A 20,102-nucleotide genomic window follows, 5' to 3' on the forward strand; every position below is an offset into this window, starting at 1 on the left:
CCCATAGGGCTGTAAAGCCGAATGCTGAGAGAAGGGTAGAGGGGCCCAGGTGCAGGGAGGAGGGCTGGGCCCTGGTCTGGTTCCAGCTCTGCTCCTTGCCTGGGTGCAATTTTGGGGTCAGGCCCTTTCCTTCTCGGCACCTGCACCATGTCCTTATTCTTTGTAGTCCGGGACTTCTCTACAGGGCTCTTGGGAACTCAGTGGAGGAACGGGGAGAAGGTAAGGGGTCCATGACACATTCAGTAAGTATTCGCCATGTGCCTCTCGAGGCAGGAACGCCAGGGGCCGCAGAGGCAGCCACACATCTGCTTCCCCCAAACCCGGAGCTGATCAGAGCAGACGGATACGAACTGACCAATCAGATAAACAACTGAAACTGCAACAGTGGTAAGTGCTAAGAAGACAGTGAGTGGTCGCAGCAGGAAATAAGCCCCAGGAGCACGGGGCAGGGCCTGAACCCAACTGCCAGCAGGGCGGAGCTCCGCAGGGTTGAGAAGGGACAGGGCAGCAGGAAGGCGGAAGGCAGCACGGGGGTCCAGAACAGAGGGCAGCGCAGATCAGCGAGAGAGGCCATCAGGGGGCCAGGCAGGAGGACTGTCCAAGAGGCTGGACCTCTGCGCCTGTGCTCTGTCTTCCATGTGTCAGGCCTCCTGCTGGCCCCTGTGGGTGACTTTCCATCCCCAGTGTTCTAACCCCTCCTGTCTATGCACATCAGTTGTCTGTCTCACTTACACATATATGTGCAAGGGGGCACGGTGATCACGGCTGTGGGCAAGCACACCAGATTCTGGATCCACTCTTTGTCACCTGTGTGACCTTGGACAGACACTTCCTCGCTCTCAGCCTCAGTTTCCTCTTGGGTGAAATATGGAAATAATATTACTGATCTCATTCCATCAGTGCAATGAATCATGTGTAAAATTTTTGAACAGTATCTGGTACAGAGTGAGTAGGGGAGAAATATTAGCTTCTAATATTACTGGTGTTCCCAGAACTTTACACACAGAAGCTCATTTACTTCTTGCAAAAATCCTGTGACGGCCACTTTATAGAAAAGCATTCATTCATTCATTTATAAAGTATTAGTACAGTATTAGCAGCTAGGATAGGCAGAAAGCAGACCAAACACAGGCCCTGAACAGTTAAAATGCTACTGAGGACCTAGGCACAGTGACACCTGCCTGTAATCCCAGAAACTCAGGAGGCTGAGGTAGGAGAATGGTAAGTTTGAGGCCAGCCTCAGCAACTAGCAAGGCCCTCAAGCAACTTAGCCCGATCAGATTCTGTCTCAAAATAAAAGAGCACTGGGGATGTAGCTTAGGTAAAGCACCTCTGGGTTCAATTCCCAATACAAAAAATAAAAATAAAAAAAGCTACTGGACTAACACTGACCAAATCTGGGGCATTGAGATAAATAAAAATCATACAATTATAAGGTGTTAAATAAAACAAGAATCCATGATTCCACACTGATGTAAACAAACTAGCATATAAATAAATAAACAGGGTGGAAAGAGGAAAATTATTCACTATGTTAGGATGCCAACAAGTAAATGTTGAGAAAGCGACATGGAGTTTTTAAAAAATCAACAACTGGCAAAATCAGACAAACGTTCCTGTGTATTTTTGCCCCCTTTCTCCCCTCTAAATCTGAAATCATTTAAAAATCAAAATCATAGTGATAGTTCAAGCAAGAATTGCTGATGGTTGCTAGAGCCACAGAGTGGAAGCATGATCATGAATGGGATGTGACAACCCAAATCTAACCCTGAAGACACATCAGACAAGCTCGAAGCCAGAGACACTCTTCAACATAACTGGTTGGTAACCTTCAGGATGTTAAGATGTGAAGACAAAGCAGGTTGGTAACCTTCAGGATGTTAAGATGTGAAGACAAGGGCCCCTCGAGACCAGAGCACGGGCAGCCAAGTGAACATGGGATCCTGGGCCAGGAAAGAAGGTTTATTATTTTTGCTACAGTGGAACACGATTGGAACATGATTGGAACAACAGAAAAACTGTGACTCTAGATTGCCTCACAGTATTAAGTTCATGTTATTTCCTAAGTTTGATCATCACACTGAAAACACAAAATAAAAGAAAATCCTTGTTTTTAGGAATGGACACTATTGTTAAAGGGGTATGAAGGGATACAGGAGCTTCACACGTGCAACTATCTCCCAAATGGTCCAGAAAATGATGACGACGATGACGGTGATGTTGATAAGGATGGTGATGGTGATGGGGGTGATGATAATGAATGTGTGCATGTTGTGTATGTATTGAAAGATTTTTTTGTTGTTGGGTGGGCGACCCAGGATTGAACTCAGAAAAATTTGACCACTGAGCCCCATCTCCAGACCTACTTTGTATTTTATTTAGAGACAGGGTCTTACTGAATTGCTTAGGGTCTCACTTTTGCTAAGGCTGGTTTTAAACTTATGATCCTCCTGCCCCAGTCTCCTGAGCCGCTGGGGTAGGGATAGATTGATGGATAGAAATGATAAAGCACACAAGGTCAAATGTGAACCATTGAGGAACCTGGTAAATCACACAAAAGTTCCTGTGTATTTTTTCCCCTTTTTCCTCCCTAAATCTGAAATCATTTGAAAATCAAAATTAAGGGCTGGGGCTGTAGCTCAGTGGCAGAGTGCTTGCCTCACATGTGTGTGGCACTGGGTTTGATCCTCAGCACCACATAAAATGAATAAATAAAATAAAGGTATTGTGTCCATCTACAACTTAAAAAATTAAAATTAAAAGCTATCCCCCCCAATTCAATAAAACTCCAACCATCCCCTTAGGTCTGTTTGGGGTAGGGGATAATGTGGCTGTGAGGGAGGGAAGGAGGGAGCGAGGGGGCAGAGAAATTGAGATTCCCTTGGGGACTCCGCAAACCCACCGGGGACTGGGCCTCTCTACAGACAGAGTTGCTTCAGGCACAGGGACAGTGCTGACTCGAAGAAACCTTATTTCTGGCCCTTTTCCAGTGAGGGAGGAAACAGCCAGGGGACATAAGGCCAGGGATGTCCTTGGGGGCTGGCGCCAGGGAAGTGGGAAGTGGGGTGTGGGCAGGAGGTGAGGATTTCACTTGGTCCACTAACCTGCCATCTGCCAAGCTCTGTTCCGGTGACGGACGTGTGTACCTCATCCTCACAGAAATGCTTGGGCTGGCCTCTGCCATGATTCCCATTCTGGAGGCCAGGAAACGGAGGCCTAGAGAGGTGAGGACAGAGAGTCTGTTTGTGGCAGTACAGAGGAAGAGACCCACCCACTGACCCTTGTGCTACAGCAACCTAAGAATCTGGCTAAATAAGAGTTTTTAAAAGAATAATAACAACAATTGGTAATCTGGCAAGAACACCCAGAGCCAACAACTAAGTACAAGCAGAAATCCTGAGCAGTGGCCAGGGCGGGGTGGCCTTTCGCCCTGAGGGGTTTGCTGCATCCTGTGAACCTTACCTTCTCCCCAGCTGACAGAAATGTGGACAGGAGTCCACTCCCAGAGCCCACTCGAGGTGGGGTCTAACAGGAGTCCCCACCTGGCACAAAACTAGTGGTCTCCACTGCCAGGTTAGCGACATCCTTAGAACAAGACCCACTTCCACGCTCCATCGCCTCCAAAACCTACAAAGAAATCAGTACTGGGTTGAGGGAAAAGCATTTTCCCTGAGAATTCATAATCCCAAATGGGCCGCCAGTGGTTTTGAGGCCTGAATTCACATTCCCTGGTTAAACGGAAACATCTGAAGCTGAAGTTTTAGATTAAAGTGGGCCTCCAGAGATTTGGGTAGGAATGGGGAAGCGGGAGGCAGCAAATCCACTCTTCTTTTACCGGGAAGCTCAAAAAGCAAAAGGGTAAACAGAAAAATGATGCAGACTCCATTATAGAAACCACAGATTCAAAAACACATGAGACTGGCAGGAGCAGAGGCTTCACGGAAAAGCCACCAAGGTGAAATTACTACCCCACAGCAATGACCTGGGGCCAGGGGAGCGACAGGTAAGGAAGATTTGCTGGCTGAAGGCCAATTTTAAAAGACTCCAGCAAAAGTCCCTGCAGCTGAGGGCTTGCTCTGAGGCAGCCCCTCAGCCAGGGAGCCACTGCCACTCCGGCCTCCATGACTGCTTATTGTGGGGTCAGTAATGCATTTGTAGAAGACTCAGAAGAGCTGCTGGGGTCTACTCTCTAGATGTCATGGCATCAGCCCCACCTGAATTGTGGCAGCAAGTGTCTCCAGACATTGCAAAATATTCCCTAAGGGGCAAAACTGCTCCAGGTTTAGGACTTTTGCTCTAAAATAATAAACTTGGATCTCTTGGATGCAACTCATGCTACAGAGCTGAGGAGCACAGCAGAGGGCTGGGGAAAGCTCATGGCAGTGGGACGTGGGGCAAGGCATAATGTGCACAGAAAGTGGCCCAACAGCCCAGGGAGAGCAGATCTGGGACGGAGCTAGCAAAATCACACACCCAGAAAGAGCCTTCTGCAACAGCGGGACATGAAAATCCAGTTGGTCTAAGGCATATAAGTTTTAAAAGTGAATTAACCCAGAAGAAAGACAAAGCTATGAAAGGTAAAGGGTGAAAAGGTCAGAAAAACCTACCAGACAGAGAACATTGGCCAGGAAGAAAAATGGCTACCGTGGGGGAGACCAAAAATCTGACCAAACAGTGTCCCACCACTTAACCCATCTTAGCAGGATGACTGCCTGTGTGAGAGGGGACCACCAAGCAGAAGCACAATGACAGAGTGAAGGCAGAGCAAGACAGGGACAGCAAGGACTGAGAGCCGGAAGGACTGAGGGAGGAGGTGGAAGAACAGACAGAAGTCCAGGAGAGCAGCCCAGCCCGGGAATGAAGACAGAGGTGCAACAGGGAACACAGCAGACGGGAAGGAAGGAGGTTTTTAAATCAGTGACAAAATGGAAGATGGGGGAGGGGGACAAAAGAGAGCCAACAGATACATAATTGGAATTTCTAAGAAGAAAATTTTTTAAATGAAATGCAGTAAACACTCAAAAATGGAATTAAAGGAAAATTTTTCTTGAGATCAAAGATGTAAATCTACCTAAATATTGCTATGGGTGCCAGGGAAAGCTGACCTGGAATAGTCAGTTCCAAGATGGTCTTAATAAAATTACCAAACTGAAAAAAATAAAGAAAAATTCTTTGAGCAGCCAAGCCAAAAAATATATATATATGTATGTGTGTGTGTGTGTGTGTGTGTGTGTGTGTGTGTGTATCAAGGAATAAAAAGAATAAAATCAGGCCAGCTCCCATGATATTTCATGCCACATAGTGGCCCAATACAGAATTTTTTAGCCATTTGTATATCTTCTCTGGATAAATGTCTATTTATGTCTTTTTCTCATTTAAAAAGTCGAGTTGTCTTTTTGTTGTTGAGTTGTAAGAGTTTCTTATATATTCTCTTATCAGATAAATGATCTGCCAATATTCTCTTCTCTCCTGGGGGTTGTGTATTCATTTTCTTGATAAAGTTATTTAATGAATGAAAGCTTTTGATTTGGATGAGGTCAAACTTATCTATTTTTTTCTTTAGTTGCTTGTGCATCTGATGTTACACCTGAGAAACTACTGCCAAATCCAACATCACAGAGACTTACCTTTATGTTTTCTTCTAAGAGTTTTATGGTTTTAGCTCTTATGTTTAGATTTTTGATCCATTTTGAATTAATTTTTTATATGGCATAGGACAAGGTCCCAACTTCAGTCTTTTGCCTATGGATATCTAGTTGTTCCAGCATCATTTATTGAAAATACTCTTCTTTACCCATTGAATGGTCCTGATACCTTGGTCAAAAAACAATTGCCGGTAGATGTATGGGTTTATTTCTGAACTCTCAATTCTATTTCATGTCCTATATGTTTATCATAATACCACATTGCTTTGATTTCTGTAGGTTTTTTTTTTAATACACAACAGCAGAATGCATTACAATTCTTATTATACATATAGAGCACAATTTTTTATATCCTTGTATATAAAGTATGTTCACACCAATTCATGTCTTTATACATGTACCTTGTGTGGTTTTTTTTGCATTACAATTTTTTTTGTAAATTCTGAAATGGGGAAGTGTGTCTTCTAACTTTGTTCTTATTCTTCAAAATGCTCTTCTCTATTTAGGGCCCCCTGGAATTCCACATGAATTTTAGAGACAGTTTTTCCATTTCTGAAGGAAAAAAAAAGGCCATTGGAACTATAATAGGATTGTATTTAGTCCACAGATCAGTTTGATAAATATTACATTTTAACAATATTATCGTCTATTCCATAAACATGGGATATCTTTTCATTTACTTAGGTCTCCTTTAATTTGTAAACATTCAGCAACGTTTTACAGTTTTCAGTGTGTTTGCCTTGTTGGTTAACTATGTTTCTAAGAATTTTCCTCCTTTTAATGCTATTATAAATTGAATTATTTTATTAATTTCCTTTTCAAATTGTTCGTTGCTCACGTACAGAAATGCAAATGATTTTTGTTTGTTGATCTTATACCTTGAATTTGCTTATTAGTTCTAATTATTTAGGGTTTTCCTCATACAGGATCATGTCTTCTGTGAATAGCAGTAGCTTTACTTTTTCCTTCCCAATTTGGATGTCTTTATTGCTTTTTCTTGCTTAATGCTTATGACTATAACTTCCAATATAGTATATAATGTTGAACAGCAGTGGCAAAAAAAATAGACAGATTTGTCTTCTTCCTGATCTTGGGGGGAAGCCTTTCCTCATTCAACACTGAGTTCAATAATAACTGTGGGCCTTTCATAAATGTCCTTTATCACGTTAGGAAAGTTTCCTTTCATTCCTAGTCTTCTGAATGTTTTTCTCATAAAAAGGTGGTAGATTTTGTCAAATGCCTTTTTTGCATCAATTGAGATCATCATGTAGTTCTTCATTTTGTTTTACTAAGGTAATATAATACATTGATTTTTTTTTCTTGAAATGCTCTTGTATTCCTAGAATAAATCCAACCGGTCATGGTGTATAATCCTTTTGGTATGCCATGGAATTTGATTTGCTAGTTTTTTATTGAGCATTTTGGCATCTGGATTCGTAAGGGATATTAACGTGTAGTTTTCTAATGATGTATTTAGTTTTGGTGTCAGGGTAATGATGTCCCCATAAAATAAGTTAGGAAGTGTTTCCTATTATACTTCATTTTAAATGACTTTGTAAAATATTGATCTTAATTCTTCTTTATATGTTCAGTAGAATTCACCAGTGAAGCAATCTGGCCCTTTACTTTATTTATTTTGGCGGGGAAAGGGGGGTTGATTACTAATTTAATCTCTCTAATTGTTATAGGTATATAATTAACTTTTCTTTTTCAAAAGAAAATTTCAGATTAAACCCTAAAAAATCCAGTTCAGTACTGTATGCAAGAGGCATCCCTAATACAAATGCAAAAGTTGAAAACTAAAGGATAAGCAAAGGCATACCAGGCAAATAAAAATAATTACGATATTATGATTTAATTAGCAAAAATGATGCAATTTAGCTTCAAATGCATTAAGCAAAATGACAAGGAGCCATGTAATGTATCACAATGGCCTTCTAATCAAATGCAGATATGACTGTTATAAATATCTGTGCAACATATAACCTAGTTGTTCCGTTCACCAGGCATTACAATTAATTAATTACAACCATGCAAGATCAAGAGCACATAAGTGGAAGGAGACTTGAATTCATCTCTCTTATGGTTGATCACATGGACAGAAAAGCAAAGACAGTGTGCAGTTAGGGTAATACAGCTCTGCAGCACACAAGGGACCTACACCACAGGGAAACAACTTTATTTTTCTCCTCAGTAACAACCCAGAATGGCAGATGGCTTTGTTCCATTCAGTAGTTCAGGGACCTAAGGTCCTTCCAAGTTGTGGTCCCGTTAATCCCTGAGGCTGCATTATCATCTTCTTAGAAGCCAAGGGATCACTACATCCAGTTCGAGGGTGGCAGAAGGTAGGAGAGACTGTGGAGCTGTTAGGATCATTTTTTTTTAAAAGGCACCCCTGGCTGATTCATAGTGGGGTCGGGAGAGGGAGCATGGGAGGAACAGATGAACTCTAGATAAGGCAGAAGAGTGGGAGGAGAAGGGAGGGGGCATGGGGTTAGAAATGATGGTGGAATGTGATGGTCATTATTACCCAAAGTATAAAGACATGAATTGGTGTGAATGTATTTTATATACAACCAGAGATATGAAAAATCGTGCTCTATATGTGTAATAAGAATTATAATGCATTCTGCAGTCATATATAAATATTTTTAAAAAGATGACAACTTCTGCAAATTAAAAAAAAAAGCACCCCTGGATTCAATACCAAAAAAAAAAAAAAGACCATCCATTTGTCCCACCTCCCACCCACCTGCCAAATAAACAACAGTGGAACAGGCAAAGAAAAACAATAAATATCCCCATTCAGAAGAGAGGAGCGAGGGCAGTACACAGCAGCCCTTGGGTAGGAATTGAGGACTGCTGCCCTGAGAGGGGAGACGTTCTGGCTGCTTGGTTTTGTCCTCTGGGAGATTCTCCCTTGTCTATTATCCTCATGGGAAGTGGGTGACAGAAAATGTATCTTCCTTGAGGGCTGTTTGAGGGCCTTAATCATTATGGGCTTTTATAATTTCTTTGGAAAAAAAACGATTCCCAGGAAGATATATTAGGGTTCAAGTCTCTTTGCTTCCAGTTATTTCATGAGCCAGTGACCACATTTTATGCTATTTTCTCATCTAACTCTGTGCTTGCCTCATTTCTTGCTTCCTTGCTCTATCCACGCCTCTTTCCCTCACATTAGAGACAGCTATTTTGAGACTGCTGAAATAATAGGCTTAAGCAAGAAACACCACCCCAGACTGAACCTTGCCTGGAGGCTGGAGCCCTGTGTGTTTTGATTAATGGGGAGTGCTGGGAAAAGGCTCTGAGCCACAACTGTCTGAAGGCCTGCTATTTGGGTTTCAGAGCAGATGACTTTCAACCTTGAGAAGCCCCTCCCTTTAGAGACAGTTGACTAGGGCTTGCAGAAGTCATCTCTTTAGCATATCTTGCTAAATGTAACAAGGAGCACTAACCTCTAGCTCTCCCCAACTTCTTGAATTACAGCCCGATAGGCACAGAATCTGCTTTCCAGGCTACTACAGGACGGAATTTTACCTGTGATTTCTCCATTTCAGGACGGCAGTTACTTCTGAATTTCAGCCTACCATCTCCAGGATTATGTCCTCAATAGCAAGTTAGAAGCTAAGCCACTGCCAAATATGATTTGCAGTTGGAAAAATGAAGGTAGGAAATGTGGACATGGCAAATTTACAGTCATAGGATCTAAGTCTACTCACACTCCATTGGACAAAACCCAGTCTCAGGGGCCTACCTATCTAGAAGAAGGGTGAGCTCTGTCCCCAGGAGGCATGGGAGGACAGATTATGGTGAACACCTATTAGCTCATATGATAGATGTAGAAGATATTGATAATATGATTTATTAGGCAGATCTGACATATGAAAATAGTAAATGTACCATATTTTTATGTGACCATGGAATTCTCATAAGGTCAACAAAGAATAACCTCAACAACTTTCCAAAAAGATAAATATTATAGAAAACATGATTTGGCTTTAGAAAATTAAAGTGAAGAAAATTAATAATTAAATCAGAAAATAAATATATTCTTCCAATTAGAAAATATTACAACTAGCACTTAAACAACTTTTGGGTCAAAGAAAAAATAGAAACTAAAATCATAATAATCCTATAAAACAGTGAAAATAATCCAGGCACATTGGCACACACCTTTAATCTCAGAGACTTGGGAGGCTGAGACAGGAGAATTTTGAGTTCAAGGCCAGCATTGGGTAACTTAGTGAGACCCTGTTTCAAAATACAAAATGAAGTCTGGGGATGCAGTTCAATGGTAGCGCACCCCTGGTTTCAATTCCTAGTACCAAAACAGTGAAAACCAAAAAAAAAAAAAAAAAAAAAAAGAAAGAAAGAAAAGAAGGAAAGAAAGAAAATCAAGTATAAAGAAGTATTTAGAGGAAAATTCATAGCCATAAATATCTACATCAATAAAAAATGATCCAAGGGAGGTTCAGTGAGTACAGTCACTTTCAGTATGTTTTGCATCCTCTGAAAACCAAAGGTCAGCTAAAACTCAGAGAACACATAACAGCCAATAATATGGGGGAAATGGAGTATATGGGCATGGGGCTACGGATAGCAGACACCTGAGGTCTAACCATTCTTATTTTTTTTAATATTTATTTTTTAGTTTTCGGTGGTCACAACATCTTTGTTTGTATGTGGTGCTGAGGATCTAACCTGAGGCCGCACGCATGCCAGGCGAGCACGCTACCACTTGAGCCACATCTCCAGCCCTAGCCATTCTTAGAGTAGCTTAAATGTCCTAGACACTGGGTGAAGGGGGCAGCTCTGTCAGGATCCTTCCAGGAAGATCAGAAGGAAGATTCCTAAAGGCCAGCCAGTTGGTCCAGAAAAGCTCCTGGTGGGGGCAAGAACAGAGGTCTGGAGCGGTGGCACATGGGCTGTGGGATGGCACTCAGGTTGTTATTTTGGGTTTGGCATGAATTATTCAGCACATAACTGCTCAGCCAAGGCTGGGAAGAGGAGGAAGAAGGTGGAGGCACCACTGTCTCAGGAAGGTTCTGCCTTGACTTTGTGCCTCCATATTCCCTTCTGCACATGAAGGGGCCGAACATGGTCTCTACGCACCCTGCCTACCTGCATGTCCCCAGGAGTAGAAGTCTAAGGCTGTAAGTTAATTTCAGGACTTAAAGTTGGAAGGCCTTTAGGGTTAGGACACACATCAAGGGAGTAGCAGGGCAGGTCTAGGGTCTGGCACGTCCCCGTCCCAGCCTAGCACTCTTAAGAATGTCACTTCCATCTCTCCCTCACCTCCACCACAGGAGCACATCTGAAGTCCCCACCCCAGCCAAGAGAACAGGACATTTTCCTGTCATGGGAAAGATCTGCTCTGAGTCAGACTGGTGGAAAATCTCCTCCTGCTCCAACAGATCAAGGGAAAGCACTCTGCATTAATTTGGCTAATACCGAGAGCTGCAATCAAGAGCCCAGCTGGAATGCACTGGTTTGGAAGAAAGACAGAAATGTATTTCTGTGTCAGCCAGTGGTCCATCAGAGTCTGCATTCCACATCCACAGGCGGCTCATGTCATGGGCCCCCCAAGGCATTGTCCTCATTCTGGGTCAAAAGCAAGCCTCAGATATGCCCCTGTTCTGTCTTTTGGGAGGAATAAGAGCATGAGAGCGACACGCTGTGTTCTTGAGGCCAGGTCTGGCACAGCATGCACTGCCTCTTGCCCATTCCATGGGGGAGACCTTAGGCTATTACCGTACACACTGCAAAGGAGGCTGAGAAGTTCAGTCCAACCCATGCCAACAAAGATGCAGACACTAGATTTCAGTATCCCACTGGCCAGTCTCCACTGTGATTGGTCCATCTGGATATCCAGAGGCTTCATTCTCCCACAACAGAACACAGTCACCCTCTTTCCAAGGAAGTCAATCCCAAATTCCATCTTGTTACCCAGATCAATTTACAGGCATATCTCGGGGAAAGGAGGTCCTCTCCAGAGCCACATGTGGTTCCTCAGGGTCCAGTGGTATCTCAACTGCAAGACAAGTCATCTGTCACCCCCACTGCCCCTGCCCCCCACGTACCTAAAAACGACAGTGGACAGGGTAAGAACCCACAATAAAAACTTTCTTTGGGAAAAAGGAAGAATGGAAAAATGCAGAAGTCACTGGTGCCTAGTAACAGAAAGCCCTGCAGGCGTCGTTTTCCAGGAGAGGAGACTGTTCCTCGGTTGGCTAATCTGGCCAACCTTATTCTGGGAAATTCTCCTTTTTCTCATCATCCTCTGTGGCCACTTCTGCAGCAAAGAGGGTATTAAATGGTTCGGCCTCCTCAAGAGTTTCTTTGGGGGGGTAAAAAAATCATAATCACCATTTCCTATTCCTAGCTTCCTTGGCAATGAGATTCCCTCGATTCTTAAAAGGCTTCTGGACTTTGTGCTTCCAGACAGTTCCAGGTGCCAATAACCACTCCCAAAGATGTTTTCTCGGCAGAGTTCTCAAGTCTGATTTATGACTTTGCTTCCTGCTCTGGCTCAGCCCTCAATTTCAGTTCTGGCTACCTTGGAGAGGCTCTAAAGCAGTATGTCTGAGTGGGAAGGCAATGGCCTTCATCTAACCTTGCCCCTGGCCTGAATCTTTTGCTGGGCTTCTTGGGTGGCCTTTGAGAAAGCTCTAAGCAGTCACAGCCTGAACTCCTGCTGTGTGGGCTACAGAGGGGAGAGCCTTCACCTTTGTGTGGACTAAGAGGCGAGTGCTCCCAGGCCCTCCCTGTGCTGTCTATCTGGTAATCATCTATTAAAAGACACACACAGCGGCCAGTGGATACTAATATTCTGGTTCTTTCCAAACATGACTTCTAAGGATATTGCCTCAGTTGACATATATGAGAATTCTTCCAAATCATCATAAAAATGGTCTCACCAAATGCTTTGCTGAGGGATAACAAGGATCTCCAACTTTCCAGCCTGCAATATATTTACCTTGCTTGCAGCAAAACCACTAAATTCCTGCCTCGTGTTTGAGGGGTTTTGTGAGGTTGGAGCTCCACTGCCAGTTCTAACTTTTATGTGTTCGCAGTTTGGGAAAACTGCTGTCAGACATTCAGCAATAATACAGTGGCTCAAAGAAGACAGATTTGTGTGCCGTCGTGTGTAGAAGTTCATGGCAATCATTCCAGATGGGCAGACTGTTCTGTTCCACAGGGTCACTCAGGGGCCTAGGGTTCTTCCATCTTATTTCTCAGTCATCTCCAAGGCCATCAGCTTGATCTCCACTGGGTTGCTGCTATATGCAAGTTCCCATTTATGGGAAGGGGAAGGAGAGTGTGATGGGAGCGGGGGACAAGGTACAGCCACAACCCTAAGGCCACACAAGAAAGTCTGGGACATATATACCAGATGCATGCCATGAAGGAAGTATTGCTGAACAACTGGCAGTCTACACCAAGGGTCTGGGAGTTGGATGGATCAATGGTAAGTCAACATGGCCTTGGGCATGACCTAGATAGAGAGAACGACTGTCTATGTGGGATCCTCCCGCACCTCCCCTCATCTGTACACACATGATCACAACGTGCTTATCAAGAAATGCAGAGCCAGCAGGCATCATGAAGCGTGTTAATCTGGTAAACTCTGCCATGTCCCTGCAACTCTCCCTAAAATGATGCCCACTGTCCTTCCCCATGCAAAGTGGGGACCAAGGGAAAGGCTCGGAAGCAGGAGAGACCTACTGGGGGTTGGAAGAGCTTCCTAGCCCAGACTCTCCGAGAAGCAGGGAGGGAGCCGGGGGAGCCGGAATGGCCTGCAGGGAGCAACACAAGAGTGAACGTGAGTGAGGAGAGTGGGGAAAGGAGTCCTTAGACAGCACTGCAGGCTATGCAAGTCACAGCAGAGCACCAGGAAATCCTTGAGCAAAGTCCACCGACCAGGAAATCCTCATGTCTCCCAGGAATGGCTCTGCCTCCGAATCCCAGCACATACAGCTACAGCCCATGGCAGGTGTGCCTTAGCCAAAAGAGGTGATGGATTCCAAGCCAGAGTGGCTCTCAGGCAGTTATATTTCCTGTGGCAGGAGATCTACAACGCGCCTGTTTCTCATGGCTGCCACAGAAGCATGGAGGAAGAAATGTGAATTCATACTCTAGAAAAAGATAGACTTTGGAATTAAGAAAAAAATAGTGCTGGTTTGCAATCCAGCTCACCACTGAGAAGCTGTGTGGCACTGGTCAAAAAACTCAAACTCTCTGATCCTTTCTTTCTGTGAAATGCAGAGGAAAACATTTTCTGGATAAAAGTACAGTTCCCACATGAAGTAACCACTAAATGATGGCCTTTACTCCCACCCTTCCATTCTTCCTGAGCCTAAAAGGTCAAGGGCTACACCCAGTGAACTTCCAGAGGGAGGACTCCCAAGCCCAAAACTGACCCCAGTTCCCTGGATTGCAGACAGCCCTTCCATCTCAACCCCACACCACACGAGCCCAGACTTGGCACGCAGTGGCCTGCAAGGCTAAGTTCGCTTTTAAATCAGTCCAAGAAACACCCTGATAAATATCTTCCCCAGGGCCAAAGAAAAATATTTAGGAGAGGCTGCCAGCCAGGACAGAGATGGTCACTTGTTACTCTGCCCCGTCTGGGCTCCAGTTTGTTTGGAAACTCATCACCCAGGCTAGATCATGGGCCGAGGCCAGGCGGGGACGGAGGAAGTCAGCAGCTCCCTGGACGGGCCTGTAAATCCCGATGCTGGGCAGGCGTCCACCCACAGGCCCGGCTGCCCTCCTGCACACGCCTGGCTCCTCTTCCTTCTCCTGCCGCACTCCCAGGGAACTGCTTTCCATCTCCTGGGCCCTTCATACCCTCCCTGTCTCCCACCCTCTCCTTCCCCAGGTGGCCCTTCTTCCCTCTTTCTCTCTGATGTGCTCGGGCTCCACCTCCATGTGTCTCACCTCCCATCACTTCCCAGGACCTTTTCTCCCAAGTGACCTCATTCCTCTCCACCTCTCTGACTCCCTGGCTTTCTTGCTTCTTCACCACCATCTCCTTGATTCTGACCTCCTCTTCCACCTTGGTCTCTCAGCCCGCCTCTCTGGATTCGGAATGCATGTGTGCATGGGGGAATAGAGGGGGCAACTGCCGGCACCTCCTGTCCCCAGGCCTCCCTCTCTCTTCCTGTGCAGAGCAGAGCTCTCCTGCTATAGCCCAGGAGCTGTGGCCCCCAGCATGCTCAGGGCCTGCTCCCTCCAACCCTGGCATTCCAGCCCCTCTGTCCCTCACCCAGTCCCTCTCTGGGTCACGGCCTTAGACTTCTTTCTACATTACTCCTCAGAACTTCCAGTTTAGGTCAAACTGGGACAAACAGGATACCACTTTCACACTTAAGAATGGGGAGTTAGTGTAACTCAGTGTGGAAGATCTGTTCAACAGAATTTTACAAAAACCATTACATAGCTTCATAAATACTGATATAAACATAAATCCAATTAATTTAAGAAGCAGGTTGAAAAACAGCACGGAGAGCATAAACCTGTTTAGTCAAAGAAAACAAAAATGCATACATAGGCCTGAACCCCAAATATTCACCCATTCACCTCTGGGTAGTATATGAGTGACTTGTTTTGCAATATAATAAACAAATATTTCTTGGGTAATAAAAACTAGAATCATTTTAAAATAAACTAGGGCCGGGTGACTCTGGAGGCTGAGACAAGAAGATCACAACTTCAAGGCCAGCCTGACAACTTGGCATTACCCGGTTTCAAACCAAAAACTAAAAAGGGCTGGGTATGTAGCTCAGTGGTAGAGAGCACCCCTGAGTTCAATCCCCAGTGCCACACTCATGAAAAGACAAAAGAAAACTAGGAAGTAGGCAAGATGGGCCCCGAGTTTCCTCGCTGCCCCATTATTGGTTTTTACCAAACATTTCAAAAGCAGCCAGTCAGCTGCCAGGGCTGGGTCCAGCCAGCTGCCAAGAAGGAGGGGACAGATCCCTGCAATGACACTCAATGCCAGCCAGGGTGACCCAAGGAGCCGGGGTGGAGGTGTCTTCCAGACTCTTGCAGCATCTGGCTCTTGAAGTAGAAGCAGGAGCTCCTGCCAAAGATGAGGCAGGAAGGGGGTTCCTTCCCTCTGCCCTTAGGTCTCTGCTGGGAGAAGAGAAGGGGGCTGGGGAGAGGTCAGAGCTTCAGTCCCCCCTCCCACCCCCGGAGCTCAAACCAGCTCCACTGTGGCAGCTGCAGAGCCTGCAGTCAACCCACAAGAGTGAGGCTCTGGAACCAAAGGCCTCCTGTCATATCCCCCAGCACAGTGGGGCCATTGCAATGGCCAGTGTGTTCTCAGCAGCTGGGACAGGGGCCAAAGACCCCAGCCAACAGGCCACAGCCCACCCTCCCGTCTCTGCGCTGGGGGAGGGGGAGGACATCCTCTCAGGCCTGTTTTTGTTTGTTTCATTTCCTCTCCTCTTTGTCCACAGAGCCCAGGGTTTCAAGAGGTGGAGTGCCAAGAGAGAGGCAGATCAGAGTCGCTGCTAGGGAACTACCCCTCACCCCAGAGACAGACAGACAGACACACACACACTCACACACACCAGCCCCCACCACCAGAGGGCACCCAAGCACAGAGAAGGGGCTACCTGGAGCTGGAGTAGAAGCCTCCCTCTCCCTGCCCCAAGCCCAGCCAGGTTGGGGCAGGCATGGAGTAATCCCACCCTCCTCACCCTAATATCATTTGTCACCCTGGTTGCCACCTACTGCCAGGTGACACAGCTACACTGGTACCCCAGAGGATTTAGAATGTAGACAGGGGTGTGGGGCAGGTGCTGAAGAAGGCTAGAAAGAGCTTAGGAAGGAAGGAGAGCTGGAGCAGGCGCCTGCACTGGCCTTGAGCACTCCTCTCCACGTGGCCTTCCCTCCCTTGTTTGCTTGTCTGTAAACAAAGGCCCTGCGATGGGGATGGGGTGTGCCCAGTGATACCCAGACACTGTAAAGGCTTAGACCAAAGACAAGCCCCACCCGCTCTGCGGAACCTTGGAGGGGACCAAGGAGAAGGGCTGAAGAGGGAGCCTGAGATCAGGAACCGCAGCTGTTTGCTCCCACAGCGCATTGAGTCAGCGCCGGGATGGGACAGCCCGAGACCCTCACCCACATCCCACAGTGTGTGTGCACCCACACTCTCGCTCTTCCTCGGGCCCCACCGTCCAAGCACCCCCTTCTGAGTTTCCCATTGCTTGCCCCAGGATTCGTAGCTCCCTCAAGCCACTGCCAGGAAAAGGCTAGGCTAAGAGGGATGTTCTGTGCTAGGTGACAGGAGAGGACGGGACCCTGGCCTCTCTGAGAAGTCAATTGCATCTGGGAGGACGTTCTCCATCCTCAAAGGGCCGCCTTCGGCTCGCCAGCGGCTTCATTTCACCCGGATGCCAGCGAGGAGGAACAGACCTGGGAGGCAGAGCACCCTGGGCTGAACGTGGTCCCACCTAGGGAGGCAAGTTAATGCCGCGCACCTGGGACAGGGGGAGGGGGAATCGACTTCGTTCGGTGACAAGCATGTGGGGTAACCTCCAACTTGGGCCTCGCTGATCTCCTCACCTCCTCCCTTACCTCCCACTGTCTTGGGAGCCTGGGCCTCAAAGGTTCAAGAAGTCAACAGCCTAGAGAAATACACTGTGCAAATATATTGACTTTATTTGTCTCCATTCAGGAGCCTCACAGACATATCCGGGTAAAAAGATCGTTAAATAAACGCCTCCAGCAGTTGCAATGCAAAAATAAATATCAATCCTCGGGCCGCAGCAGCAGCCGCGCTGCGCACCAAAGTCCCATCAGCCCGCCTAACAATTATAAAAGTGTTCAGCGAGAGAGTGTTGGCGTGAGTGTGAACAGGTGTGCTCTGGGGGGCACGGTGGAGCGGTGTGCAAAATCGGAGTTGCAAACCATCAGACACGGGCGTGGAGCGGCTACCCTGGCGAGACCCGGGCGAGACCCGGGCATGTCAGCGCGGGCCGCCTCCCGCACACACTCACAGTTCGTACTGGGAAGAGTTAAAAAATAAACATTTACAAGGGCAAAGAAAGCAGCCCCCCTCCCTGGCGTCCCCGAGTGCGCCGGAGCCAGGGCAAGCGCAGCGGAGGGCGCACCCACCAGTTCGCAGCGGGGCGGGAGTCCAAGCGCGCGAGGGGTGGTGATCCCCGGTCCTGAGGGGGTACCCCCGGCGCGGGGCTCGGGTCCTCTTGGTGTGCATCCGCGGGCCCCCGGGCAGGCCGCGGAAGCGCGCTTGTGCCCCCTCCGGGCGGCGCCCCTCACAGGGCCGAGTCGGAGTCGCTGGAGTCCAGGCTGTTCCTCAGTTTGCAGCTGCTGAGCTGCTCCCTCTGCAACGACAGGCTCTGCGTGCTGCGGCGCAGACACTCCAGGCTCTGCAGGAACGACTTCTTAGCCTTCTCCTCCTCCATGGGGGACACCCCCTCCTCTTCCACCTCCTGGATCTCGTCGAAGGTCACCGGCTGCGTCTTGAAGCGGGACTGGCGCGGCCGCCGCAGCCGGCCCTTGCCCTTGGACAGCTTGGCTGGCCGCACGGGCTGCGGGAACTCGTCGGCCAGGCACACGAAGTGCGGCATCACCGCCTGATAGCTGGAGCAGATGCCCATGAGCTCGCTGGGCTTGGCGGCCGCCATGGCGCCGCCGGCGTCCGCGGGGCCGGGCGGCGGGGCGCTGGGGCTCTCAGGGGGCGGCCGCTGCGCCGGGGCCCCCCGGGAGGCAGCAGCCAGGGGCTCGCCGGGCGGGGGATCCAAATCTGCTGTGGGGTGGTGGCGGCCCTTGCGGGCCCGGGCAGACGCTCCTCGGAAGGGCGGGCGGGCGGGCCCGTCGGGGGGCGCGGGGCTCCGGGGGCGCTGCTCCGCTGCGCTCCGAGGCGTTCGCCGCCGCTGCTGTCGCTGTCTGCCCCGAAGCGGCCCGGCTACCGGCTTATATAGCCCGCTCCTGCCCACACGACTGCGAGCTCGGATGACAGCGAATGCCATTTAAAGCGTGCGCGCCCCGCGCCCTTCCGCCTGACGTCGCCCCGCCACTCTGGGAAAGTAACGGCCCCTTACCCGGCGCCGCCCGCCCGCCCCCTGCCAACCCGGCTCCGGAAGGCAGGCCCCGCCCGCGGGGTTCCGGGAGAATCTGGGGAGCACGCGGCCGAGCTGAGCTGCGCCTTGGACAGCAGTGCTCGGATCCGCATCCCGGAGCTGGCACTGCTGGTTCTGGGATCCCCCAAATCTGAACCAGCCCGAGTGGCTGTGGGGGTGCAGGTGCCTTCCTCCGCCCCCTAATGCCAGATGCTCACAGTCAAGGCTCTGGTTTTTCTGCCGTGGGTTCTGCGTCCTGAGCACCGGAGCAAAGCGCCTCTGAGCTCTCCTGGCAGAGCCAGGGCGACCGGCACCCCAGAGCTGAGCTCGGAGAAAGGAGCGCGCTTCTCAGAAATCTCGCCACCCCCTTTCCTGGAGCGAGCACTCACTCATACGTGTGTACACACACACACACACACACACACACACATGCACGCACACGCACACCATTACTCCATTCCAGCTCTTTACTTCGCTTGACTTCCCTGTCTCCTCACCACCACCCCCAAGTTCCTTGGGCACCCCATTCAAGCACTGAAGAAAGGCACTGGGTATCACACTAACAACAATAATAATAGCTACCATCTGGACAGCTTTACTCCAAGCCAGCCCTGAGCCCCGTTTTACATAAATTATCCTATTTCATCCTCATAAAAGCCCTGTGAGGTAATTGCTATTCTCTCATTTTCCATAGGAGAAAAGGGAGGCCCAGAGGGGATGAGTAACTAGTCCACTAGTAACTGAGGGAAACGGGTGGGGTGGACTCCAGGGTCCACATTAGCCCCTTGCTGAGAGCTGACACCACCAGCCACAGCCCACCAGTGCCACCAGGTCCTCAGGGCAGCACTGGCCCCCTGCCCTGGGGCTCCCTAGAAGTAGTTTTGTGGGACCAGCCTTGAAGGACTGCTTGGGATCTGGCCCCCATTCTTTCCATATTCATTCAACACAGGCTTACTGAGGAGCAGGTGTGACTGGCTCAGGGAGAAACAGAGGTAAGAAGATAAAGCCCTGCCCTCATGAAAGGTACACTCTGGGAGGGAGGGTTCATGAACATGTAAACAAGAGCATATGCTGTGTTGTGGCAGGGATGCAGAGAGAAGTGTGCCCAGTGGGAGAGGCTTCTGAGAGGGTGACATTTAGCTGACACTTGAAGAACAATAATAACACCACTAAGTGCTTAATATGAGCTGGTCTCTGAGTGCTTTCTTGTATTAGCTCATTTAACGTAAATGTTGCTGTTTTATTCTCAAAAACCCTTGAGTAACAAGAACATTATTATCTTTTGCAGGTGGAAAAACCAAGGCACAGAGAAGCCAAGCAGCTGGCCACTGGGGCCCCACAGCTAGTAAGTACCAGAGCTGTTGGC

General features: G+C 48.0%; 2 protein-coding genes and 1 long non-coding RNA gene across 4 annotated transcripts in view; 1 reads left to right on the plus strand and 2 right to left on the minus strand.

Moving 5' to 3' along the window:
- The window catches only part of LOC144377048 (uncharacterized), a 38,395-nt gene extending 23,102 nt beyond the window's left edge, over positions 1-15,293 (plus strand). Inside the window, exons 3-4 of one of the 2 annotated variants that reach the window (XR_013437608.1) lie at positions 9,203-9,311; positions 10,297-15,293. This is a non-coding gene — a long non-coding RNA (uncharacterized LOC144377048). The remainder of the gene's footprint in view (positions 1-9,202; positions 9,312-10,296) is intronic. The other variant, XR_013437607.1, reaches the window with a different exon arrangement.
- Alkbh3 (alkB homolog 3, alpha-ketoglutarate dependent dioxygenase) overlaps positions 3,105-20,102 on the minus strand; it is a 70,067-nt gene continuing 53,069 nt past the window's right edge. The window contains exon 9 of the mRNA XM_078046201.1: positions 3,105-3,216. Coding sequence (XP_077902327.1) covers positions 3,154-3,216 — 63 coding nt within the window. The 3' untranslated portion in view covers positions 3,105-3,153. The remainder of the gene's footprint in view (positions 3,217-20,102) is intronic.
- C4H11orf96 (chromosome 4 C11orf96 homolog) lies at positions 17,293-18,661 on the minus strand. Its single transcript, XM_005330039.4, has one exon. It carries the CDS (start codon positions 18,644-18,646, stop codon positions 17,930-17,932), a length of 717 nt encoding a protein of 238 aa, XP_005330096.2. The 5' UTR covers positions 18,647-18,661; the 3' UTR covers positions 17,293-17,929.

Source organism: Ictidomys tridecemlineatus, chromosome 4 (assembly GCF_052094955.1).
Source record: "Ictidomys tridecemlineatus isolate mIctTri1 chromosome 4, mIctTri1.hap1, whole genome shotgun sequence".
NCBI lineage: Eukaryota > Metazoa > Chordata > Mammalia > Rodentia > Sciuridae > Ictidomys > Ictidomys tridecemlineatus.

Excerpts from the sequence above, each read along its gene's own strand:
- C4H11orf96 (XM_005330039.4), bottom strand. The coding sequence starts at position 18,646 with ATGGCATTCGCTGTCATCCGAGCTCGCAGTCGTGTGGGCAGGAGCGGG.